A 26,222-nucleotide genomic window follows, 5' to 3' on the forward strand; every position below is an offset into this window, starting at 1 on the left:
TATTTATCCCTCTTATACAAAGATCTAAAATATTATGATGGAAAAATAGTTTTTCAGTGCAATGAACTCTAGGGTAAGGGAATTTAAGGTTTGATGACTCTTTCCATTTTTCTTACCAAAAAAAAGGGCACAGAATACTGCTGTGACAGCCTTGTGCTGCTGGCTGTCATCCTTAGCCTGCCCCTTAAAGAAACTAGGGTTTTGGGAAGGGGTGAGGCAGGAAATGAGAGGGATGCAGTGTCTAGAGCAGCACAGGAATGCAGAAGAGGCCTGAAGGAATTAAAGGGATCTGGAAAACTCTGCTAGGAGCCCCAGCAGTCTTTGGACTTCAAGGTGTAGGGCTTAAGATAGAGGTATTTGGGACTGGGGTGTCAGTTTGAAATGAATCATTCCTAATCTCTCTCCTCAAATCAGGGTTAACTGGCTGAAATTTAGCAGTTTAGGCTGTATTTATCTTGCTTTGTGTATATGTACAAGTTGCAAAAAGTACTCTGCCCCTCATGAAGTGTGTTATGTGGGTAGTATTTTTTAAGTTAGTTTGCAGCAATCGGGATCTGTTTGAGGGCAAAGTACAGTTATGGAATTGTACCAATGTTCTGAACGTTGATCCAGGCCTTGCAAATACGCAACATTATCCCTCATGATCAAGAAGGGAGAGGGGTATTTTAAGCTATTTCAGGCTGGGCTGCAGAAACTACTTTTTTCCACTGACTGGAACACAGGCTTGAGAAATAAACCATCTTTATCTTAGGAACATTCAGCCTGCCCAGGTGGGCAAAGGGAGAGGGGATTCCTCAGCCAGGAATAGTGCTGACAGCTCTGTCAGTCTCCAGCTTGTGAGTCAGAACTTTTTTGGACTCCTTACTTAAGTGTGAGTAAAGAAAACATGAAGTGCTTAACACAGATGGTGTGACTACTTCTGATAGATAGTAATGGGTACTGGAGAATGGACATAGGAGGCATGCAGTGCTGCTCATGGAATGAATTTGCTCTTGTGGGAGAGCAAAAGACACTTCCTGCCTACAAAGTACCTGAAAACATGAAGTGCTTGGGGATCTAAGGGAGGATGTTTCCCTCATCACAAAGGGAAAGTGATGTCACATTTAGCAAATGAGAAGAATGACATCTAGAAAGTAGTGAGATTTGTGTAATGGGACCAGAAGCTGTGGGCAAAAACAGTCTGTTGTGCTCCTGGACAGAACAGATCTTTTTCTTATAGAAAGCAACTGGTTGAACTAAGCATCCCAGATCTTCCTGTCCGCAGCCATAACCTCAAAGAGGAGAAACCCTGGTTTCTGTTTCTGAGCAGCTGAAGCAAGAAGGTGCTGGTAGGAGACATGAATAGCCATGATGCCAGTACTGCCCTGCTGGGCAGCAGATGCACCAGTGGCCCAGCAGCTAGCTCCCCTGTTAGGGGCTAGTAGTGAACTGGCATCCCTTTGAGGGTCCAGGTGGAGTATGTTAGTGCTGTTGGGCCAGAGCTGCTGGTGATGCCTCAGAGGTATGTGCAGGGGTCTGCTGAATATTTCGTCTCTCTCAGTTTCTGCCCTGATGCTCTGAATTTCCTGTTTTGTCTTGCCCATCACAGGGGTGAGGAGTGATGAAGGAACTGTCTTTAAGGCTAGAGCATCTTCTTGCTTTAAGGTGTTTTTCTGCTCAAAGCCATTTTAAAACAATAAAAACAGGAGTAAGGTTAGTAAGCTTACATGTACTTTAATACATTCAGCCAACACTAAATTGTACAGTGCTTCAAAGTGAAAAGGCACAAAATGTGAAAAAGATCTCATCTTAAACATTTCCAGTAACCAGAAGGGAAATCTGGCAGCTGTAGTGGGACACATCACAGCACTAAAGCACTGTGTCTAGTGGTAAACATGAAAGATTCAGACCACAGTCATGCCTGTCACTGTTGATTCAGACCACAGTAGTATCTGTCACTGTTAGGAGCAGCTTTCTGGAAACTGTGTTAATATATGGCTGGATTTCTTCCTCTGGACATCACAAAGTTGGAGTTCATGCTTATTTCTTGTAACAGAATGCTGTTGTCATATAAACTGTTGTCGTGGTTTAAACCAAGTCCACACACAGCTCTTTCATGCCTCCCCCCCTTGCTCCCCTGACCCCTGGAGAGTTGGGAAGAAGAATCCAAATAATGTAGCCCCCACGGGTTGAGATAAGCACAGTTTAATAGCTAAGGTATAACACAAATCACTACTGCCACTACTACTACAAACAATAATGATAAAGCCAATAACAAATGAAGAGAATACAACACCTCACCAGCCACTGACCCATAACTCACCCCACCCTGCCCGTCCGAGCACCGACCGATACCTCTTCCATCCCCCCAGAGCTCCAGCCCTTCCAGGTCTCTCCCGGTTACATCCTGGGTGTGACATGCTATGGTATGGAATAAGGGGTGGATAATGTCCTGGTTTGAGCAGTAGCAGTCATTTTTCTCCTTCTTGCTAGCTGGTGCAGTGCTGTGGTTTGACTTTCGGGCTGAGAATGATTGCTGATAGCAAACAGGTTTTGAGTTACTGTTCAGGTGTTTTGTTTGTTCAAGGCCTTTTCTGAGCTCATGCTCTGCCAAGGAGGAGGGGAGGCGGAGGAAGGAGAGACAGAACACCTGACCCAGGCTAGCCAAAGAGGTATTCCATACCATAGCACGTCATGGCCAGGAGGTAACCGGGAGAGACCTGGAAGGGCTGGAGCTCTGTGGGGATGGAGGAGGTATCGGTCGGTGCTCGGTCAGGCAGGGTGGGGTAAGTTATGGGTTGGTGGCTGGTGAGGTGTTGTATTCTCTTCACTTGTTATTGGCTTTATCATTATTGTTTGTAGCAGTGATGGCAGCAGTGATTTGTGTTGTGCCTTAGCCATTAAACTGTGCTTATCTCAATCCATGGGGGCTACATTCTTTGGATTCTCCTTCCTAACTCTCCGGGAGTTCGGGGAGCAAGGGGGGGAGTGAGTGAACGAACTGTGCGGATTTGGTTTAAACCACGACAACTATAATGCTGTACTATATAGAAAACTAGTGCTTTTATAGCAAACTAACAGGTAGTACTGATTGAAAACCCAGTCAGGGATACAGCCCTTTGTGACTTGCCTAGTAAAGGCATAATTGCTTTAAACGAGTGCTGCTTTGTCAGCTTGTAATAGTAGAGGTAATTCAGCTAAAAATAAAGTAAGGCATGACTTTATTTAGAAAATTCTTTTGGGCGAAAAGAATATCTGTTTGGCTGAGAACTGTTTATTTGGATTGCTTCTTGTCACGATTGTGCTTCCAGACACAATAGTTGAGTGCAGAAACCAGGGTTAGCCAAGCTAGATAAGGAATCATCAAATAAGCTGCTGTTTTGTTGACTTTATACCAGGAAACAGTTGCAGCTGTCGCCGTAGCAGTCACAAGCAGGAGAATCACCAACCCCTGAAACACAGGAAGGTGGTCAGCGTTGGGTTTGCTTGATGAGTTTTCTTGACTTGTGTGCCTCTTTCACTCTGACACTTGTTAATTCCTTCTCAGAAAACCAGGCAGCAACAAAAAGGAGAGATTTCTGCTGAATTATAAGTCAGTTTGACTCATAAAACAATGCAACAGTCACAACAAAGGGTGTTGCTGCTGAGAGCAAGAGAGGGAGAATAAAATCTGACTCGCCCATACCTTCTTTTTTTGTTTCATTCACTACAAACCCAGTGTAACTTTGAGCAAGTCACTTAGCTAAGTAAACGAGTCCAGTCTTTTCACGTCACAGATGCAGCCTGAAGAGATGTGGTGTGAATGAAGGCTCATTTTCAGGGAGCAATGATTGTAACATTAAGCTTTCAACTCAGCACCTTGCCAGTGACTGCAGAAGTCTATGATTAAGAAACTAACTTTTCCACTTACCCATCCCATTTTGCGAGCTCTAAAAAATATTGGAGTCCATGAGCAGTTTAATGCCAGCTGCCCTGCATACAGACCCAGAGGAATCACCGACTTCTTGTTGAAGCCCCCCAGTTCCTTCCACACCAGGTAGGAGCCGTATCTGGAGAAAGCAAATGGAAGCTGTAACTCAGCACACCGGTTAGAAAGCAACCACACATTCTTGATCAAATGAAGCAACTTTAGTGCTAGGGTCTAGGTTGATTTGAAAAAGTAGACATCCAGGCACTACTTGGCAGAGTAACTGATAGCACAGGGTTGATCACCTGCTGTGGACAGCAATAGAGAGAGATTAATTCCCTATCCTGCCAGAGTACTCATTTCTAGGTGCAGAGCAGCAGATGATCTCCTGTGTTTCAGTCTTAAAAGAGGATGCCATGCTGAAATGGAAGCAAGTCCAAGATGCAAGGCTAAAGGATAAGTCTCTAAATAGTGAAGAAACTGTTAATTTTGGTACTGGGAGATGGTGCTTTAAAAATACATTTAAAAAAACCCAAACCCAACACAACCCATTCCCAACACAACCCATTGTTTAAGTGGATGAAATGAACACAAGAGAAGCAGGAACTGAGTGGCATCCCAAAGCACTAGTGAGGGTGAGGATGTATGGTGTTAGAGCAGGAGGAACCATATAGCCACTTTTCAAAAGGAAGGGAGATGAAGATGGGGAGAACAAAGATGTTTAGGAGTTCTGTGGAAAGACTCAACCAGAAGGAGCACCCAGCACCCTTCCTGTCTGCAGGATCCCAGCTGCTGAAAGATCTTCCAAAAACATTCCGAAGATTTTGAACAGATCTTCTTAATGCTACAGAAGATTGGTTTGCTGGAGGATCCCAGAATGTAAGTTGCTAAAGACAGGAATTCTCAGGGTCTGGGAGATGTACTAATATAAGATTTGGTTTTTGCACTGAAGAAGCCTGATTAGAAGGAGCATTGATCACCTACAACTCTTTTGCTCTTGTTTGATTAGTCATCAGCTGGATTTCAATCCAGATGACTGCATAGCCATCCCAGGTGACCACAGTAGAATGCCCTGGATGAAATGCCAACATCTGGAATTACACCCCTGTCTTAGGTAAGAGTAGACAGATTTCTATCCCGGCTGGATGTGAACTGGGCTGTACACAAGGCTGGACAGCAGGGGGCTCCTGTGTATCTCTGCTGGCAGCGGAGCAAAGCTGGAGACCAACTTTTAAGCATTACGGTTTCTAGGAGCAGACAAACATCCATAGGATTCATTTGTAGGTCACACAAGGATTTATGTTTTCCTGTTTAACCCAGTTAGTGACACAAGCTTGCTTCCTGGACATTACTTTCATAGGGGCTGAACTCTATTTTCAAACTGCTCTGAAATCCCAGCAGTTTGACTGCAGTGTTAGAAAGAGGAAAGGGGGAGCAGGGTGAGGTAAAAGGCATTAAGACCCGAATCTGTTCCTAAGTTATTTACAGAGCCACAGTGTGGGCTTAGAGTTGTTCATAATCTAACTTCAAATTCAGACCAATATCACAACATACAAATCTAAAGTTAAATCTTGAGGAAGGCTTGTAAGCTTATTAACTCCTCCTTTTAGCTACTTCTTGCTCTTAATGTATTCAAGATATTCTAAAGGAACCAGATGTCTTGATCAGTCAAGGAAGGCATGCACATGATGAATTACAGAAGAAAAGGTGTGGTAGTAAGTATGATCTTTTCACTGATGTACATAATCAGGAGCATCCACCTCTGAATATACAGATTCCGATAGTATCAAAGTATGTGATAAACTGTCACAACTTGAAGGAATGGCTTCACAGGAAAGCCACTCAGCTCTTGTCCCTTTGATCAGGCATTCTTTAACTCTCAGGACAATAATGATCTGATTCAAATGCTAATAACTCTTGGAATATACGAGAGTAGAACAGCACTTTTTAAAAGTACACACTGCAGAGAAAGTAAAGAGAATACTGATGGGAAAGGAGGGACAGTACATGAGGCTATAAAAATGACAAAGCTTTTCTGGAAAGCAAATCAAATGAGCAAATGTGTGAGAGCCAATTTAGCATTCAGATACAGTTTCAGACACTGCATCACTGCTGTATTTTGCAACAAGTAGTGTGGTATTTAAGATAACCTGCAGAATGACTTACGCAATGTTCACTTGGAAAAGATCTGAAACTTCATATAGTTAAGTCAGTGCTATATACACAGCACTTAAAATGTACTGTTGTGATGGATGAAACTAATGGGAGATGGGAGGGATTAAGCCATAAAAGGCATATTGCAACCTAAAAACTATTACTGTTGCATTAGCAACAAGGTGTATTTGATAACTGAGAAAAAGCATGATTGATCTTGCCGTGTAACTAGTTCTTAATGACCAACTGCAGAAGAAAGACAAAGCATCCCTTTGTGCTTGGGGGCTGCACTGACCTCTACTGAGGCTCTAGGAGCAGAGTGCACCCTCTCCTCTGTGGCACAGCTCACCAGAGTTAACATAAAAGCATGCAGTGTTGGGTGGACAGCTTCTAAAGCAGTCTGTGAGAAGTATCAAAACCACCCAGTCTCCTGAGACATCCTACTACCTCTATAAATATTTTTACCACAGCTTATTAAAGGTAACAGCTGCCAAAATACAGTATTATTAAACTTTCAAGGTCCTTTGGGGATGGTGTTTAGCTGTGTCATTCCTTGTTCATTTGACAGGAATTGCTCTGCTGTTAAATAAGGAGTCAGTAGATGTTTCAAACATTTAATGTTTAACACATATGTTTTGATTTTAGTTTCTTTTAATTGCGCTCTGTTAGAACAGTTCTATCCTAATTCTCTCCCTCCCCCCTTTCTTTTAGTATCATTTTCCTGAAACTCCTGAAGGACATGCATAGAAGAACTCCCAGTGCTGCTTTACTCCATCATTGACAGCTTGGCAGATATTCCCCTCAGGATGAATGAGGAAAGCAAGTTAATGGCAGCTTTTCAAACTCCTGCTTTTGATGTGGATACTTGTGCATACAAGATGTCCTATCAAACCCACACACAACTCCCAAAGCATGTCTCTACCTGTTAAACAGGCAGCTTGACACAGTTTCTTATGAACTTACAGCCACGGGAACACAATCATAATTCTTTGGTACAGCATTATACAATAAGCAACTTTGATATCAGGTAAATGCCTGAATACAATGTGAAAAACATACCCCATCGATGTATAGATAGCTCCCCAAACAGGAGCAAACGCCCAATCAGGTGGGCACCAGGATGGCTTCTGCAGAGATTCGTACCACACCGTCAATTGCTTTCTGGTTAGAGCGCTTCCTAAGAACCTTCCTGCAGGGGGCAGGAGTGTGAAACCCACTGCGGGGGCCCAGGCTGACACCACGTCCATCGGAACGGTGAATCTGGAACAGACACGAACATGTGGATTGGCAGAGCGATTTTAAAATGCAACTACAAAACATGTCCATTTCTAGCATTTCTACATGTCCATTATGTATGTGAACCGCAGCCTGAGCTTGTCACTGGGAATGATGGCAACTGAAATGAATGGATCTTGTACCAGGTCCGCTGGACAATACTCACTCCCATAAAGGAGCCTATTACTTGGTGGTGGTAAGTGAGGCCTTTACTTCCCTCTCAGCTTTGTGCAGTATGATTACTGAATTTTATCTGCATAAATATCTTTACCCATTTTGATATCATATGAACTACACTTGGGGAAAAAAATACACACTAAGAATTCCTTTGTATTCCTGTATTCACCAAAAAGCCCATTCACTCAATGAGATCGTACTGTCAAGAGTAAGAAAATAGTGTGTGTTTTCCTGTGCTCAACAAAAATAATTGTATCTGCTGTGCTTCATTTTTAGCCTCAAAAAGGTGCTGAGAATGCTCAATGCTGGTAAAAGTGATGTGAATTAGTGGCAGACACTTGAGAAGCTGACTCTGAAAATAAACAGCAGGGAGGACAAGGAAAAGGTAAGTACTTAAATGATGTTTTGCTAAACAAGGAAGGAGATGGCTGGTGGAATCATCCAGTCACTTGCAGCAATCTTAGCTGCCAAGCCCATGAATTGTGCTGCATTCAACTTGCCCACAGAAATAAAACCAAATCATGCCTTGCTCTGGTAGGACTTGCTGGTTTAGAGTACAGGCAGCAGTAAAAAATGTAAGCAAGGAAACAGGAAAAAGCTTCATTGCAGATTTTCTGGCCAAAAGCCAAATGCTACAGAAAAGCAGTGCTTAGCTTGCTAAAATACAAACAGATTAGGGGCATGATAAAAAAAAGGCAGAACCAAAATGCAATGCGTTATTTTTTCAAGTATACAGTAGGCAAATACACCCAATTCCTGTTCTTGTGTCCTGGGGGAGGGGGAGAGATTGCAGCAGTGGGGAGAGGGCAACTGTGGAAGTCCCAAAAGAGAAAACAAGTTTTGGAACAACCAGTATTTCACATGCTCATCAAAGAAAAGTGCTGTATTGACCTGGCTGTTCTCTTGGCCTACATTTAAACGTTTTTATTGCTGTAGTTCTGACTGTTGGGATGAGGAGGCAGGAAGTGGGAAGAAGAAATCCCCCTTGTAACAGGTGTCCTTAAACAGAAAGGAAATGGCTCACAGATGACGTTGCACTGTCACAGTTCTGCTGCTGCAGTGTTCAAGGCCAGGGTGCTCTGAGGAACCTGGTCTAGTGGAAGCTGTCCTTGCCCATGGCAGGGGGTTGGAACTGGATGATCTTCAAGGTCCCTTCCAATCCATTCTGTAATTCTGTTACACGGAATCATGAAAAATCCTGGTGATAGAAGCAAAGCAGAATTTTGAGGCAAACCAGCATGGAGGGACTGGTAAAGCATGCAGGATTAAAAAGCTTGCAAGGAGTAAGCAAGAAAGTGTGTGTAGGCTGCTGGGCTGTGGGCATGCCTTAAGGGAGAGTCATAGGAGGGCAAGGAATAGGAATGCACACAAAAAAATCAAAGCAGGACAACAGTCAAAGTCAAAAACAGAACAAAAGAACAAACAAGTAAAAAAGCTAAGTAGGGAAGAGCCCATTGCTGTTGTTACTGCTGCCATATGGATTCTGCTTACTATTTACCAGGGAGCATCTTAAATGTTCTTTCTCCTGGCCTAAATCTGTAGTGCTACCCTCCTGAGGGAGCAGGCTGTCAGCTGTGGCACACACTACTTGTCACCTGTATTGACAGCATGAAAGGCTCTGCTCTGACTAGGATGTGAAGGAATTGCTATGTGCAGGAGCAACAAGATGCAATGGGAAAAGAGCTCCAGCACAATAATTCTCTTTGGTTGCCTTCAGATAAGGAGGTTAAGTTAGAAATTTAAAGTTACTAAGATCTCATTAATTCCTAACCTTGCTGGTCTTGCTTTGCCTACAGGGAGAACATTAGGTTTGGTTCTCTACACATGCTGCAAAGTGCTGGTCGCCTGTGCAGCTCCAGCATAGCTGTCAAATGCCAATATAATTTTGTCCTGGTTTGAGCAGTAGCAGTCATTTTTCCCCTTCTTGCTAGCTGGTGCAGTGCTGTGTTTTGACTTTCGGGCTGGGAACGGTTGCTGATAGCAAGTATGTATTGAGTTACTGCTCCGGTGTTTGGTTTGTTCAAGGCCTTTTCTGAGCTCATGCTCTGCCAGGGAGGAGGGGAAGCCGGGAGGAAGTAGAGACAGGACACCTGACCCAGGCTAGCCAAAGAGGTATTCCATACCATAGCACGTCATACCCAGGAGGTAACCGGGAGAGACCCGGAAGGGCTGGAGCTCTGGGGGGATGGAGGAGGTATCGGTCGGTGCTCGGTCGGGCAGGGTGGGGTGAGTTATGGGTCGGTGGCTGGTGAGGTGTTGTATTCTCTTCACTTGTTATTGGCTTTATCATTATTATTTGTAGTAGTAACGGCAGCAATGATTTGTGTTATGCCTTAGCCATTAAACTGTGCTTATCTCAATCGGTGGGGGCTACATTCTTTGGATTCTCCTTCCTAACTCTCCGGGAGTTGGGGGAGCAAGGGGGGGAGTGAGTGAACAAACTGTGTGGGTTTGGTTTAAACCACAACAAATTTTTAAAGTGATAAGCAAGGACCCAAAGGGGTTTATGCTTTATTTGCCTCTAACAATACCAGGGTGGCTTCCTGCAGGCATTAAGCTACTGCACTTTGTCAGTGGTTCTGTCAGCTTCTCCCCAGGGAAGAGTCTGAAAGTGTTCTGCAAGCTGAAAGTGCTAAATGCTATCAAATTGGAAAAGTACTTCTCTGCTGCAGTTACTGGTGAATAAATGATGTTGCTATATTATTTATTTTTGCAGGACAAACCCCATAGTCTGTCTGCATGTCAGAGGAACAACACTGAAAGCTCTTAAGCAACATGAGAAAGAAAATCAGGCAGGCAAACAGCAATGGGGAAGGCACAAAGAACTGGGGAAAGTGCAGCCATGCGTAAAGAGGAAAGGGGAAGTAAAAGAAGAGATTGAACATAGTGGCTGGAATTGAGTGTTGGTGTCCCAGTCTTTTGACTACTCTTACTCCTAATTATATACTATGTTTTCCAACAGTATTTCTCATTACTTCTCAAGCTCTCTTCTTCCAAAATACTCTCTCTTGCGTAATACCAATGAGACAGAGAAAAGAAGGAACATGCAGCAAGATCAGAACATGCCTGTAGGGTAGACCACATCTGTCCATCAGCAGTGGCAGCTGATTATTTTAATCCACAAGAAATTAAATACTGATGTCAATTTCCCATAAAAAGCAGTAGCTGACTCAGGGAGCAGCACTAGTTGATTGTGGAAGAAGCCATGTCCATCTTGCTCTGCTTACCTGGTGTAGGTCTTTAACACGAGCATAAGTAAAAGGCAAAGATGCACTGGAGAACCTGTGCACTGAGCCGCTGCTGCAGTGTGAGTTTGGTTAGCTATGCAGCACAGACCTCTGTGAAAGTAATCACAGAGTATATAAAGAATTATCAGCTCTTATCCTTTTAGGGTACAGCTGATAACCCCAAAATTACTTGGTGATAACTTACACAGCACAGGTTTGCTAACACAGCCCCTCTGGCTACAGGTGAATTACACAACCTAGAAATAATTGCTATTTTCCTCAGCTCTACTTCAGGGCAAGATCTGGTTGTGCAATATTCTGGCACCCTGATTTTCATCCTGAAGAAACACGCATGTCTATGGTGGTACCTGCAGTGTGTGCCCACCAGATACTGCCTCTGAGAACCACCATAGTTAGAAATCTTTCCTTCCACACACACTTGTTTATTTCTGTTTCCACTTCTTATCTCTGCCCTGCAACGCTTTGTTCATCATCCTGCCCATTTTCTGTTTAGCCCTACTCTGAGTTCAGTCAGTTTAAGCAGTATAGTGAGGGCACAAGCGGTACTGCTGCTTGCACTGTTGGTAGAGGCAGGCACAGAGTGTGATGTGGTGATATAGGTGATATGTATATCCCGTATTGCTGCCCGCATAGTTCAGCTTACCAGAGAAAGTCAATGGTTTTTCCAGCTCTTGTACCTTGGAGGCTTACAGAAATGGGGGGAATCCTCTTACAAAGCAGCACAGAACAGGGATTAGGAAAGTGAGTGAATCTGCTCACTGGGATCCTTCTGAATGGATCTGAATTAAAACTCAACAGAACTTCATGCTGTTCTGACCCATCTTCCTTCTCCCAAGTTACACTGAACTGCCCCATGAGGTCTGACTGCCAGCTAGACACTGTTTCATAACCTTAAGTTATGCAAAGTCCTTGCACAACTGCAACTTTAGCATGGCAACTTTCACCTTTTTATGATCTTGCCACTGAATGCTCGAATTAGTAAAGTGCATTTTGTGTGATTTATAAGCACTACTTGAAAACTCAGAAGGAAAAAAGACCTTTTGCCCTTCAAAAGATGTCAAATTAAAAGCCAATTGCAGAGACCCTCGAAAGAAAACACCGTCAGGTTAAGAGTGGCCTGAACTGATCATTGCCAGGCGCAGTGGGCCGTGTGAGGAGGCAGAGAAGGACTCCTAAAGGCCCTGGCAGCGGGTTCACCCGACACCTGTGACCGGTTGGCTGCACAGCTGGACAGCGGTACCTGACCGGTGAGCTCCTGATGCGGAGAAAACTCCAGGGACAAACTTGCCAACAAAGTTTCAAGCTGACAAGCAGGTATTCTTTATTGCGGGGCCGGGAGACACGGGGGTAACTCCTTCTAACGTGTGTCTCCCTATTGCTACACAAGCCATCCTTATATAGTCCCTGGGCATACATACATATTCATGAGGTTACGTATGGATTACATCACTTTCCAGAAAGCTCCCCGCATGCGTACAGAACTGTGGTGGTGGTCTCTGAGGGTCCTTTACTTCTTCCAACAATCTTCATCACTTCTGGCAGCCTTTGAAGCACGCGCAGTAGATGCTTGTACCAGTTTAATTGGTTCGTTAGCACCAGAGACACAATAACCCTCCTATCCTCCTACTTATCAGTTAGTTTACCCACAGCCTATCCTGGACACCTGCTATTCCCAGATACTCCTTATCGCTGCATCCTGTTTTTCTAGACTGTTTTTCTTAAGACTACATCAATTATAACGATTTATCTTGTGCCAGTATGTTCTCTATCTGTACTCTATTTTTCCTATGTATTATGCACCTCAGTAATTTCCCACTGCTACTGTTACAAACCCATTGAACTTAACATTGCTTAAAACTAATTCTAAAGGTTTATATATTCCGTGATTTTGTGTTCCCCTTGTTTCACTCCGCAGGCAGAACCGCGACGGGCGGTCCCCGGCCCGTCCTGCCCGTGGGGTCCCTCCGGCCTCCACAGCGGCCCCTCCACCGTCTCCTCCATGCTCAGCCCCACAGTGAGGCCGCCATCACATCCATGCCCGCTCTCCCACCGCTCTCGCTCCTCCTACACCGTGAGGCGGCGGTGCCGCCCTCCGCCCGCCCGCGCCCCTCCTACCGGCTGCGCCCGCCCCGAGGAGCGGCCTTCCCCCGGCGCAGGGCGGGAGGAGCGGTAGTGCCGTGTGGTGGGCTGCGGCCCAGGCCGGGCTTAGGGCGGCGAGCGCCGGGGCTGCCTCCCTCCCTCTCTCCCTTTGCTCCTTCCCGGCGCCCGGCGGGAGGGCGGTTGCCGGCGGGGGCCGCCCGGTTCCCGTGGCAACGCGGGGCGCGGCGGCGCAGGCGGGCGGGCGGAGGCCATGGGCAGCTGGGCCGCGGCGACATGGCGGCTTGGTGGCTGCAGAGGGCGCGGCGGCCTCCGCGCCGTACCGCGGCGGCGGGGCAGCTCCCGGCCCGGCGGTGGGCACCGGGCGGCGACCCTGAGCGACCTGCTGCAGAGCTCGGTGGGGGGCGAGGAGCCGGACGCGGCGGCGGCGGCGAGGCAGGAGCGGCGTTCCCCCCGGGAGGGCACGGTGCTGCTCTTCCCCGGGCAGGGCAGCCAGTGGGTGGGGATGGGCCGCGGGCTGCTGCGGTACCCCGGCGTGCGGGACATGTACAGCCTGGCCGAGAAGGTGCTGGGGTACGACCTGCTCTCCCTCTGCCTGGAGGGGCCGCAGGACGAGCTGGACCGCACCCGGCACTGCCAGCCCGCCGTGTTCGTCGCCTCCCTGGCCGCCGTGGAGAAGCTCAACCACCAGCGGCCTGAAGTGAGGGAGCGGCGGGGCGAAGTGGGGAGGGTGAAGTCGGGCCCCATGGCGGGGAGGCCGAGGCCTGGTCCCGGCGGCACCCGAGGGGCAGTGGGACACCGGCTGATGTGTGGCCTCGGGTCTGTCTCTGTGCAGGTGGTGGCGAGCTGCGTGGCGGCGGCGGGGTACAGCGTGGGGGAGTTCGCGGCGCTGGTCTTCGCTGGAGCCATGGGCTTTGCCGAAGGTGCCCGGGGAATGTGCTGAACCCCCATAAGGGTCTCCCCTCTGCCCTGTGCTTTTCCCACCGTGTTCCTCGCGCTTTTGGTTTTGGTTTTTAATTACAGGCTGTATCTTACTTTCTACTTCCACTGTTCACTGTGTAATACAGCATTAAAAGCGTTGACGTTTCACAAGAGTAAACAGCCGCCCTTTCTTGCGCCGCAGATGCAAGGCGGTGTTGGCTTTCCGGGGCTCCTGTTTACCGAGCATCTCTCTTTCTCTCCTTAGCGCTGTACGCGGTCAAAGTGCGCGCCGAAGCCATGCAAAAGGCGTCGGAAGCCGTCCCCAGCGGAATGCTCTCCGTTATCGGTCGGCGAGAGGCAAATTACAAATTTGCCTGCTTGGAAGCCCGTAAACACTGCGAGTCTATGGGGATACAAAACCCCGTGTGTGAGATATCAAACTATTTGTTTCCAGACAGCAGAGTCATTGCAGGACACTTACAGGTATTGCTTCAGAGTAACTATCCCTTCAGCTGAGTTTAACGCTTCTCTTTTGTTACGTAAAACTTTCACTTTGTGCCTCTGTGTGGAAGTTATGTATGGCCTTAGTTTGCCCTCGGTTGTCGGGTAGGGAATGGAGTCCCTTTGCCACAGTGAGGCGGTTCTTGTGGGGGTGAACTGGGTGAACCTTTGTCGTGCAAGACTCTCACTTCTCTCTCTCTCTTATAGGCTTTGGAGTTTTTGCAGGAGAATGCCCGAAAATACTATTTTACACGTACAAAAATGCTTCCGGTCAGTGGGGCTTTTCATACCAGACTTATGGAACCAGCGGCAGAGCCACTGGCCGAAGCCCTAAACTCGATTGAGATTGAGAAACCGCTGGTCTGTGTCTATTCCAATGTTGATGGCAAAAAGTACATGCACTCAAAGCACATTCGGAAGCTGTTAGTGAAGCAGGTGGTTTCACCTGTTCTGTGGGAGCAGACCATGCATGCTGTGTATGAAAGACAGCAAGGAACAGAATTCCCTTATACATACGAAGTGGGGCCTGGGAAGCAACTAGGAGCTGTTCTCAAAAAGTGTAATTTAAAGGCCTGGAAACAATATAGCCATGTAGATGCTCTGGAAGATGAGGAAGCAGCAAAGACCTAAGTAACCTGTTGAGAAAAAAGTCCATGCAACTTGTTTTTTTCTACCTAAATTTTAAAAGGATAAACTTATTGTGCTCCCGGAAGAGGAGGTCTTAAACATTTTTAGCTTCCTGTGATGAAAAGAGCACTGTGCATGTAATCCAGATGAACATTTTCCTTTCTTTGTGTGCCTCAGGTGTGGGAGGGGAGAGCAAAGTCTGGCTCTTCCATCTGTGTCAGGACTGCAGAACTGCCAATAAAGATGCCAAACAGTTGCCTGTTTGGCCTCAATCCTGCAAGCAGTTTTCCCTCTCTTTTTCCTGTTTAACTGGGGTGTGTGTGTGTGTGTGTGTGTGTGTGTGCTGGAATGGACTCAAGTTGAATGTCGTAATGTGTACTACTGTATCTTGTATCCACATGGAAACAAGGTAGAGCCAGCCTGTTGGCCCCGGGTTGCTGAGGGCTTTGTGCTGGGCTTTGAGGTGCGTTGAGAGGAGCCATCTGGTTGGTACAGCTTTTGGTACGTTGATGTTCCTGTTTCGTACCTCAGTTGGTTTGCAGGACTCTTATCCCTGTAAAATTCTTGCCAGGCAGAAGATGTTATGAGGAACACAATTTTCTTCATGTTAAGCTATAAATGAACTCTAGAGCTTCTCCTGGTGTTTTTAGTGCTGTGAGGTGAAGGGATTGTTTAGTCTGGAGAAGGCTCAGGGGAACATTATTTCTCTCTACAACTACCTGAAAGGAGGATGGGGAGAGGAGGGTATCATTCTGTTCTCCCAAGTAACAAGTGATAGAACAAGAAGTAATGGCCTCAAGCTGTACCATTTGAGGTTTAGACTGGGTATTAAAACCAATCCCTTCACCAGGAAAGTGATCAGTTGTTGAAGAGGCTGCACAGGGAGCTGGTGGAATCATTGTTCCTGGAAGCAGTCAAAAACCTGTGTAGATGAGGCCCTCAGTGCCATGGTGGACTTAGCAGTGCTGAGGTAATGGTTGGACTTGATCTTAAAGGTGTTTTCCAACCTGGGTGATTCTATGATCACTGGCCTATAGTCCACACATAAACAGAACTGATTTCCCCTCCAGCTGTCCAGTGTTGGTTGTGCTAAGTCACACAAGAAACGTTTAACTGAAAGAAAGCTTTTCTTTTGCTGAAAGAGAAGCTCCCCACCCCCTTGCAGAAGTGCAGGGCTGCTGTCCCTGGGTGAGCTTCGAAGGCTGAATTAGCCTTTAGGTGACTTTTCTTGACAGAAGCAGGACACAGCAGCGCTGGGAACTTTGCAGAAAGATCTTGGAGGCACCTTTGTGCAGAGTGAACCCTGTGGTGACAAGAGTGCTGGGGAGGAGGGTTTGAATGCTGGTATTTCAGTTCTCTCCATATTCTTGGTTGCGTTCTGCCAGCTCAGGTGTTTTCTGGAAGCAGGTGATGAGCTGCAGAGGAGTGGGTTTTCCAGAGCCCTCCCAGGAAGAACTGTCCAGTTTCTTTGTGGGATCTGCCTGTCCTTGGATGAGTCAGGGCTGGTGGTGAGTTCTAGAGTTGGTGAGCTCTGAGGGAGCACACAGTAGCTCCAGCACCTTCCCTAGTGCCTACAGTGCTTGAGGGGACACTTAGAATGGCATTAACACCACATTCTTGGGTTTCGATTCTGTAGCCATCTTTGGTTTATTAAAAGAGGTCCAGTTATTCTACAGCATGGCACTGCCTGAGCAAAGATACCCACAGGGTGTGTAAAAAACATAAGCTTGCTTGGTCTGCAAGAGGCACAGAGAAGCTTAGGAAACAGGAGAGGGTGGTATTTGGTAGGGAATCATGAACAAACAAGCAAGAAGAGGTTCCATGGTGCGTGTTGAAGTGTGACCAGGAGCTCCAACTGAACTCTAGCTTTTTTCCTGTTTTATTTTTGGTATTTTAATGATATGTTTAACAGATAGAATTACAGATTGGTTATTATTGCGTGGCTATTGTTACTTAAATAACTACACACACCTTCAGTAATATATTATGAAATGCAGAATAACTTCCAGTTACAGTATTAATCATTTCATCATTTCACATGTCTGAAAAGTGAATTAAAAATATTGGCCTCAATTAAATGATGATCACTTAGTAGAGTGTATTATTCAGCAGTTATTTTTGTGACCTGACACTGGCAGCTGAGCCTACCTTTACAGTACAAATTCCACTTTTGGCATGTGTAAACATTAACGATTAGTAAAATCCAGAGGAATTTGTCAGCCTAACTGCTGGAGTACGAGCGGCTGCCAGTGAAGGGCTGGCATCACTGTCAACAAAATTACTTAAGTGAAGGCTCCTGTGTTCCATGTGAGGTGCTGACAGTTCCGTAAGTGTACTAGAGTTATCATTAGTGGTTAGGATATCTCAATTAAATCCCATTCATATTGCTGAATTATGTGCTGTTAGAAGCTTCGGACTACATCTTTTAAGACCAAAAGCCACATTACTTTGAAACCAGCTTTTATGATAGTTGGAACTGAGCTTGGCATGTTGGTGGCAATTTATATCAACTAAAAAAGTGTTATGGAGGCCTATATACTTCTGAATCGAGAGCGTTTGGGGTTTGATTTCTCGTAGTGCCTGGCAGCATGCCATCACATTGGTGGTATAGCTGTAGATGAGCAGGAGGGTGTCTGCTGTGTTGTGAAACTTGCCTGTGGCTTGGTAGAGAGTAGCAGCATGTGGAGTAATGAAATATCCTGTATCGTAGTACTGTTATCTGCATTTCTTTTACGTGCTTACTCATCTATCCCTTCTGCTTCTGGAAACTGAATGTTTAAGACATGAAAAGCCAGCATGGTTCCTTCATCTAGGAAGAAACAGAAACAGGATGTGGGAGGAAAAAAAAGTCAAGTGCCATAAACTCTGTCACATGAGGAAGTGTGCAGTAAAAAAACAAAGACAATTAAATTTGGGTCTCCTGAGTCACAGCGCAGAGCCTCTTTGCTCAGACCCACAGGTAAGAGGAGCCTCTCAGTAATGACCAGTTTGCACCGATTTTTGTTGCAGATGCCGTTTGTGTTTCACTTGCTTCATTGGTTTGATTCCATTTCTATATTCCTTGAGACTGTGTTTCCTCCAGAGAGGAAGGAGAGTCTTTTAACATGAAACGGTTGAATGAAATAGTCCAGTTGAGCCTTTTTAAGGATTTTTTGAGATGGGTGGTTGGGATCGTAATGGGATTTGAGCACCATTCATGAAAGAGAGGAAATAGTTTCTTAATTTGGTTAAGCTTGACTGGGTTTGGCATTTGTCTCCAATGAAGAAAAGAGTGGTTCCAATTGCTTCTCTGATGTAAAGCAGGGACTCGAACTTGAAACTCCCACCTCTCAGATGAGTGCTGAAATCACCAGGCCATTACATATATTTTCCTGTTTCAAGAGTGCGTTAACTGTAGCAGTCGCTCGCCTAGGCAGGAAGCAGGTATCCCTCTACTGAGGGGAATACCCAAACCACAGAGATGCACTTTCATTTTTTTCTGAAGAGTCTATAACTGTACAGTGAAAGACAGCTTCAACAGCAACGAGTAGGGAAGATGCACCCAGATAGAGAGAGGAACTTCATATGGTTGGGGCGCATTGTCGAGAGCTGAAACTCACCTGTGTCCTGATGGCAGTCTATGGGCTATGCACAGGTGATACACCATCTCCATCCTGCAAGCTGTGCTCAGGTTTCCCTTAGGCATCTCCTTACCCCTAAGCACATGCCTTTCAAAAAGACATCTGTCATCACAAAAATCTCTTTTCCAAATTCAGTCAAATTCTTGATTCTGGGTAACTCAAAAGTTTTACTTTGAAAAGAGGCAGAAGAATATAAAAGCAATTAGTGGATTTCTGACAAATTCTGTAAAGGTAATAGCTTGGCTTGAGTGGCTCTCAAGCACTATCAACCCAAACAACTTGCTTGCTAGCTCATCCTAACCTTTCTTCTTCCAATAAACTATCCATATGCTAATTTCACTACCTAAGAATCAAATCAAGCCTGTCCTGTAGCCTCAGGTAGCAAAATGCACAAGACAAAACACTTAGTAATGTGTGATAGCACAGTCTTGGAAAATAAAGTAGATAACACTGTGAAACATTTGAAGCAACAATTTAATTTTTTAAAAAAGTATGGTTTTAATCTTTACTATTGCTTTTACAGTGTTAAAATTGAAAGGATGGCCAGCATGCCTTCAGTCCTCCTCACATCCAGAATCTCTTTAAGAAACTCATTTATATGAAATAGACACTTTATATTGCAGTAAAACAAACTCAGAAAGACAGACTTTCTAATTGCCTGGAGTCACATTTCAAAACTAGCAAGTCAGGCAGTTATCCAGCAACAACCTCCTTATTTTAAACGTTTTTCTTCTTTAAAAAAGGTATGAAACAGCAGTGACCCAGCACTAGCCTAGGTTTTAAATATAAAAGAGATTTTTATCAGTGTAAATTTGAAAAACAAACCAACTGCCACCACCTGGGTGTTAATGATATTGGTCAGAGTCCAGCAATGACCTCCTATTGTAATTCTCTGTGTTAATTCTGCAGTCCATAATTCATGGCCCACCAAAACGCAACAACCAGCAACGCTGCAGGCACCAGCTTCTGGCAGACGCACCTAAAAGGAAGCCTGCAAATCTGTGGAAAGAAAAGGGAAGGGAATTAGAAAGAACAAAGCAGCAAAAAAGGTGGTGCAGGAAAGCTAACAAGAATGCCTCCATGTACGGTTAATGTGAAATTGAGAATACGGTCTGTGGCTACTGTGAATGCTGCAGTGGCAGGGTAATATCCAGCCTCTAAAGAATCCTCTTTCCTCTGGGGTAAACATGGTGAAACACCACTGGCAGAAGGCCTGCTGATCTCCCCTAGAGTAGATCCTTACAGCTGCTTATGGTGGGGGAGCCCCATGAACTGTGTGGAACTTGGGCAGCTGTCTGCAGACATTTGGTATGCTCTGCCTATAAATGAGAAGTTTCAGCCTGAAAATTAAAACCAGGGGAACAGGGGACACTAACAAGCTAAGGAATAACCCCAAAACTAGAGCAGCACTGTATGCTTTACTCATTGACACTTCCATGGAAGTCAGGCATTGCTGTTACCTACTTGTCAACCAAAAGATGGGAGAAAACAGAGAGCGCATACCCAGCTTCCATAATCGATGATCCTCTTTGTCCAGTTATTGTTCAAAAGAGTTCCAAAGCTTCTTATAACACTTCCAATAATATTCCATGTCTGGAAAACACTGATAGCAACCCTGAGGATGAACAAAACAAAAAATAAAACAAAAAACCATGGGGATAAAAATTTATTCTAAAAATTGGCAAATAAAAAACCAAGTTTTAGAAAGCTAAAAGAAGAAACCTAAAACTCTAGTATGTTCCTGTCTATATGTACATGTATATTTCTCTCAATACTTAGGAAAAAGACTTGGCAACTTCATAGGGCTTTGAAAGCTAGAGATAATTTGATTTCAGAATTAATTGAGCAGTAACATCAGACAAGGAAACATGCAACCTTATGCCTTTGCCGTTGTTTCAAACTGAGGACAGCGCAACCCAGAGAGAGCTGTTGACCTCTTATGAATCACCATTCGGGACAGCAGTGTAGGACTGGCAGCAGACAGCAGAGAACTGCATTCTCTGTAAGTCTGCAAGACATGACCAGCATCTTTCTGAAGTGAGAAGAGGTCGAACCACACGTGAGTACTTGGGGGTTCAGGCACAGATTATGTATCTTGGGTTAGGACGTTACTGCATGGCAGTTAACTGACAGTTAATGACTATGACAAGCGTGTCAGCTCACAGCAGATAAAAGGCAATTCAGACTACTCTAGCCACATTTTCTTGTAGTGCATGCAGTAACTTGTTCATCCCTGAAGCATCACACTTACTAGGCTGCAGATCTCTCATTGCTTGGTTGTGCTTAAAGACACCATCTAACCCAGAAATTTACTGTTAAATACCCAGCAACTAAGTCTTTGACTGTAAATGGCTGTAGTCTGTGGCAACAATTTGCATTATAAAGCTCTTCCTTGGAAAACAAGCTGCAGTACTTGTTTTGGTGTTTTAGCTGCTGTAGGAAGCAGTAGTAGTAGCAATAAAAAACCTTAGTGTTTATATAACAAAACAGTACAAATTATCTGTCTATCTTACATGCTTTTTAAGGGGATTTGACAGTGCCTGGAAGGTAACTTACCCATGTGCCAGGTGAAGCAGCGTGTCTTCAAACTTCCTGTGGTACCTCCTATTAAATTCATCCCCAATCACGGCTAGCTGACGGCCAACCTGGGTAGCTGAGCTGTAAGGCATTTGGAATGGGCACTTTAGAGGAAAATACTGCAATTGCAGTTCTCTAAAAAGCACTCTGTAAAGGTCTGACACAGTTATTCCCCTAGCAGCTGGAATAAACTGGGCATGTAAAAGAAATGTTCAGGGTTTCTTTCCCTGTTATTCATGGCTTTATTGATTAGGCATCTTACACCTCTACTTAGAAGCATACAGAAGTGTTTTGGTGTTTTCATAAAAAGCCGCATAGCTGGCACTCTTAAGAAAACATGCTACTTTTTTAGGCATCTTGTTTCTTTTATACAAGGCAATGGAATTCTGGTTTGGGGTGGTTCTTTTGTTCTTTTGTCCCCCTAAAGTCAAGATACTGAAACAACCTTCGTATCAGACCTTTGAAAATATTTCATCTTACACAGCCGCTGGCTTTGTCATCCAACAGGTTTATACCAGTGATTTCCACAATGCAGTGTGGGTCTCCAGCTAATGGGTGGCACCAGGGTATGAGCTGACCAAAACCTAAAGTCTCTTAGGGAGGTCCCAGAGTGTGTAGAACCTTGAACTACCATGTCTGCAGTACACGCTGGTGCCAAAAACTGTCTACACTTTCCTGATGAAAATTTCAAACTAGACTTAGCTAATTTAGACTTTTTGTTTTGGTAAAAAATAGTATGACTATGCATTGTTATTACAGCTTGAATTTCTGCTGAGATCTGTTCATGAGATCTGCTGAACAGTAAGTGGGCTTAAGAGCTTAATTCTAGAGATCTGCTTAAAAAAACTTGGGCTTGGTTTGGTCAGTCCAACTACAAACAAAACACAGAAAGGAATTTTCACAGATGGGTGAAAGGCAGCCCCTGGCTCTTGAACTGGAAAAAATCTATGTATGGGATTAAGCAAAACCCAAAGCAGCACCATCAGTTCGTTATGAGAGGCGCCTGGAGAATTATGTAAAAATGGCTTCCTCAGCTGTTTGCTATAACAGGTGGGTTTCTAATGAAGAGTCACATCTGTGTCCCTGTGCAGGATAAAAACTTACAGACATTTAATGCAGTATAATCTTGTGTGATCACTGTTAAGCACTACAGGTTATCTGCACTTGCATCTATTCCATTTCCAGTAGTATTCACTATGATTATTTGGCTTAGCAGTCTTCTGGAAAGTCTGGGCTTTGTATATGGGAGAAAAGGGGGGGAGAGATAAGCGACAGGAAGGACAGAAGTATTAATGCAGCATGATACCTGATATTGAACTCCATTTGCTCTGTGGTGTCTGGAATTGTTTGGCGGTTACTGTAGGTTTCCTCTTCTGGTGCTCCATTGGAGTAGCTGGAAAGGACTAAGTGCCCGTGGACTCTCCTTGTTTCAGACATCTTATTCTGCAACAAGTCGTGGAAGAAAAGCCTGTGGCTTCTTGTAACAGAAGGGCTTTTAGTTTAGATGGAAAGTGTTTAAAGCGCTCTTAAAGTTACCCTTTTTACTTCCCCAGTCAGAACACGAGCATTGCGAAGGTAACTATTTTGAGTAGTCAAAGGAAAGTTTCAGTGACCCAGCAGATGTACCGCAATTCAGACATGCACTGTTTAGATGGCTGTCACTTCCTATTGGCTCAAAACAGCCTAGAAATTGGAAAATCTAGGTAAATATAGCTAGTGTAGATAAGTATAGTTTCTCAGTAGTTTCACTTAGTACAAGATGCTTTCTGGCACTGTTTGCAATGATCTGCCTTGTAGTAAAAGATCCCTGGGCAGCAAAGTAGAAAACAGACAATTTGAATGGGGTTTTGTAAGTCTTTAACTTAGCTCCCCATTTACGCTTCTTCTTCAGCTAGAGGCTGCTACCATGGAAATTACAAGCAGCTCCCCATAGAAAGAGCCTACAATAAAGATTTAAACAGATTAGCAGCTTTCCACATGGAAGAGTAGACAGTAGGAACCACTAAAATCAGTGGAGCTGCCTGCTTGTATGATGAGAAAGTTATTTACAACCACTATACAGACTGTAGCTCCTAAGTACTTCATAGAATGTGGTCCTCTGCTCAGTGAAAAAAATGGCAAAACTTAACAGGTTTCTGTATTGGCAGCACATCTCTAACATTTCGCCAACAGCCCTGAAGAGGTTCAGTTCACCAGCAGCAGAGCCTGGAGTGGAGCTGGTGTTTTTGTAGTCGTTACAGTTGTTTTACTTGGCTTATCAAGAGAAATGACATCAGAGCTGCAGACAGGGATTATTTCGAACTACATGCATGCCCTTGGGCAGGTAACACTCCTCCTGCCCCTTGAACATTTGCTGTGCTGACAGGCTCTGCCTGTTGTCTCAAGGCTGCCCGATGATGAATTTAACAACAATCTTCTGGAGATGCTCTGTTTTTCTCTGGCATGTTTTTGGCCAGCTCTTTTATGATCTCTTTGCTTCCAGCTCTATCATTGGAGAACTGACCCCCTTTGTCAGTGGCATGATCCTGGACAGCAACAAAGGGGATTTCCCCTGGCTGTATTCCTCCTGGCTGTATTTCTTTTTCCTTTTAAGCATGCTGTTTGTGGGTCAAATGGATAAAACTCACATAAATTTTTCTCAGAGATGGAGCTAAACCAAGCAAAAGGTATCTGTCATAATGCTGCTTGGCAGGGGTTTGGTTTGCCATGTTTCTGTGGTCCTGTAAGCTCTTTTTCCTTAAGCTTTACACTCATAATGAGGTTGGGGCCTTTGTGCCCTGAGGGAGCCTTGATCTTCTTTCAATATTTAGATGAAATTTACATTTTCCACAAAGCAAAAGTATTAATAATAAATGTATATGCATTATTTCATAAGCAAACATGCATAAATGTGTTACTAAATAAATGAAAATACACTCTGTCCTACAGAAGTGAACTGTACCTCTTACTGATGACTAATGTGGCTGAGCAAAAGCATGCAATGGATTAATTTTTGTTGGGTATGAACTGTCATGTGCCATAGAGTTTGTCGTTTAATATTCTGTTTTCTTCCTTCTACTTGTAGCATTTCTGCTTTACTCATACAGAAGTTCATAATCTAGGATTTTAAATATATCCAGACTTCTGAAGAGCTGTGTAGTTTAGCAGTGCCAAAGATGAGCTGGGGTCAGGCCTTCTGTATTTACTGCAACCACTATGAGGGAGTTTTATGACCCAAATCTGTTCCTGAGGAGAAACACCACGGTGCTTTCTTTGAAGGGGGCACCTATGGATCTGTACATAGGAGTGGCAGAAACTGAACATGTTTTACAGGTGAGTTAAGGCTTAATTTATAAGATAATATTTTTAAAATAAGAGTAGTTTCAGATGCTCTATTTTCTTCAAGATATGCTCTGTCCTGTTTTAAACACTTCCTTTTTTACTCTATGTCTCTCTCCTCAGTCCGAACAAAATTCAGGAAAAAGAAGGTAATGTCCATAGGAAGCCTTTGAGCTATCCAGCACCATACCTGATTCCCAGCTGCCCAGTCACCCCAAAGACTGTGTAGCTCTGAATCAGGTGAAAAGGCTCAAAACATACCCCACAGTGAAGCTCTATCACTTTAAATATATCTGTATTTACCGGAGCAGGCACTTGAACTGACTCTCTTTATTTCCCAGGGGATCATCTAGACCACTGGGTTACTGGATGTAGTGGTGGTCAATGACTAATTACATTACCGCAAATGTATCCCTGTCCATTTTTTGTGCAAGGTCTGATGGGACACATGCTACTGCAGTACAGACTGGATCACCGAGGGCAGCTCCTGGTTTGAGACCTCCACCAAAACTCGGGCAGGAGCTCCAGAGCGTCCTGAAGATCCATGACTGAGAAACTGGGAATGGCTGAGCAAGGCCGAAGTACTCACTTGGACATGCAAAGTGTCAGCTCTCTAGGTACAGTTAATCTCAGTGGACTGCACAGAGAAACAGTCAAAGGATGTAGTGTTGGACTTTTCAAGGTTAACCAACCCAACTGTATGGTCACGCGTACAAAGTAAACATCTAAGTATGTAGTGATGTATTGCTGTAGCCTGTGAGCACCGCAGGGAGACTCAAACAAATGGAAACCTATTAACATTTTTTCTTCATAGCTTATAAAGTCATTAAAGGCGTTTAGTTAGTAAGTACTATAGTGGATAAAATGTATTAAAACCCAGCACAAAAAGTCCATTGTCTATTGCACAACTAGACTGTTCTTAGCCTTTACAACTGTGCATTGTGAAGAAAAAAAATCTAAAAAAGGTATTTTTATTTCATTTCTAGACTGGATGCGAGTTTCAAATACATGGGCCCATACAATGGAAATGTCTATCTATGAGATGAAAATTGTCTTCTGAAAAAGTCTTGTGGTAAGTCAGTGCACTACAGAACTCAGACATGTAAACAAACAATGCCACAACAAAAGCCCAAAGCACAACATATGCTACCTCACACCTGTTAGGATAATACCTTCTCCCACAGGCTAAAAAAGGAACTGTCGTAGCTCATGCTCTGCTCAACTCAGCTGCAGCCTGGTATGCTGGCTTTGCCCACAAGTTGTCTGGATGTAAGGGCAAGCCAACAAAGAGGGGATTTAGGATGTATTTTATGGGACAGACGTAACAGCAAAGGCAGTCTGGTACGGCTACTTCTTGGAGATGTACAAGATGGGTCTGCTTTAGTTTCAAAGCAAAGCGTAGCAATTGCCTTCCTGGCAAGAAAGGAACAAATCAAGACGATTTACTGATTTCTGTCACTGTTTTCAAAATCTAAGTATATACAGAAATGCATGTAAAAGGTGCATTAATATGGACCTGTTCTGTTCCTCAAGTCTGCACCCACGCAGGACTGAGCAAAAGGAGTGTGTGTGAAACTCCACAGGCCCTCTGGTTCTCCAAAGCAGGAGGTATTGATCTTCTATCCCTCATCTCACACTTTCCTTCTTTCTCTCATTTATACAGAAAGAAAGGCAAACTGATTTTGGTGTACAGAAACCAAGAGGTTGTACATGTGCATGAGTAGTGGCTTGTGATTTACAAAGCAAGTGACCACAACAGAGTCCTCAAAATACCTCTGAGGAGGTGGCAGGAGAATCCTGTGACAGTGACAAACAACATTT

The 26,222-nt window shown here is 44.5% G+C and overlaps 2 protein-coding genes across 2 annotated transcripts; one reads left to right on the forward strand and one right to left on the reverse strand.

Annotated features, from left to right (window-relative positions):
- Positions 1-3,248: 3,248 nt before the first annotated feature.
- Positions 3,249-7,293, reverse strand: TSPO (translocator protein). The gene is made up of 3 exons (XM_005148185.4): positions 7,100-7,293; positions 3,890-4,028; positions 3,249-3,430 (listed from the first exon to the last, which is right to left on the reverse strand). Exons 1-3 carry the CDS (start codon positions 7,285-7,287, stop codon positions 3,254-3,256), a joined length of 504 nt encoding a protein of 167 aa, XP_005148242.2. The 5' UTR covers positions 7,288-7,293; the 3' UTR covers positions 3,249-3,253.
- A 5,557-nt stretch (positions 7,294-12,850) lies between these two features.
- MCAT (malonyl-CoA-acyl carrier protein transacylase) lies at positions 12,851-15,166 on the forward strand. The gene is made up of 4 exons (XM_005148188.3): positions 12,851-13,537; positions 13,673-13,760; positions 14,024-14,241; positions 14,467-15,166. The coding sequence occupies exons 1-4, from the start codon at positions 13,091-13,093 to the stop codon at positions 14,887-14,889; spliced, it is 1,176 nt and encodes a 391-aa protein (XP_005148245.3). The 5' UTR covers positions 12,851-13,090; the 3' UTR covers positions 14,890-15,166.
- Positions 15,167-26,222: the final 11,056 nt, after the last annotated feature.

The sequence above is a fragment of the Melopsittacus undulatus genome, chromosome 5 (assembly GCF_012275295.1).
Source record: "Melopsittacus undulatus isolate bMelUnd1 chromosome 5, bMelUnd1.mat.Z, whole genome shotgun sequence".
Taxonomy (NCBI): Eukaryota; Metazoa; Chordata; class Aves; order Psittaciformes; family Psittaculidae; genus Melopsittacus; species Melopsittacus undulatus.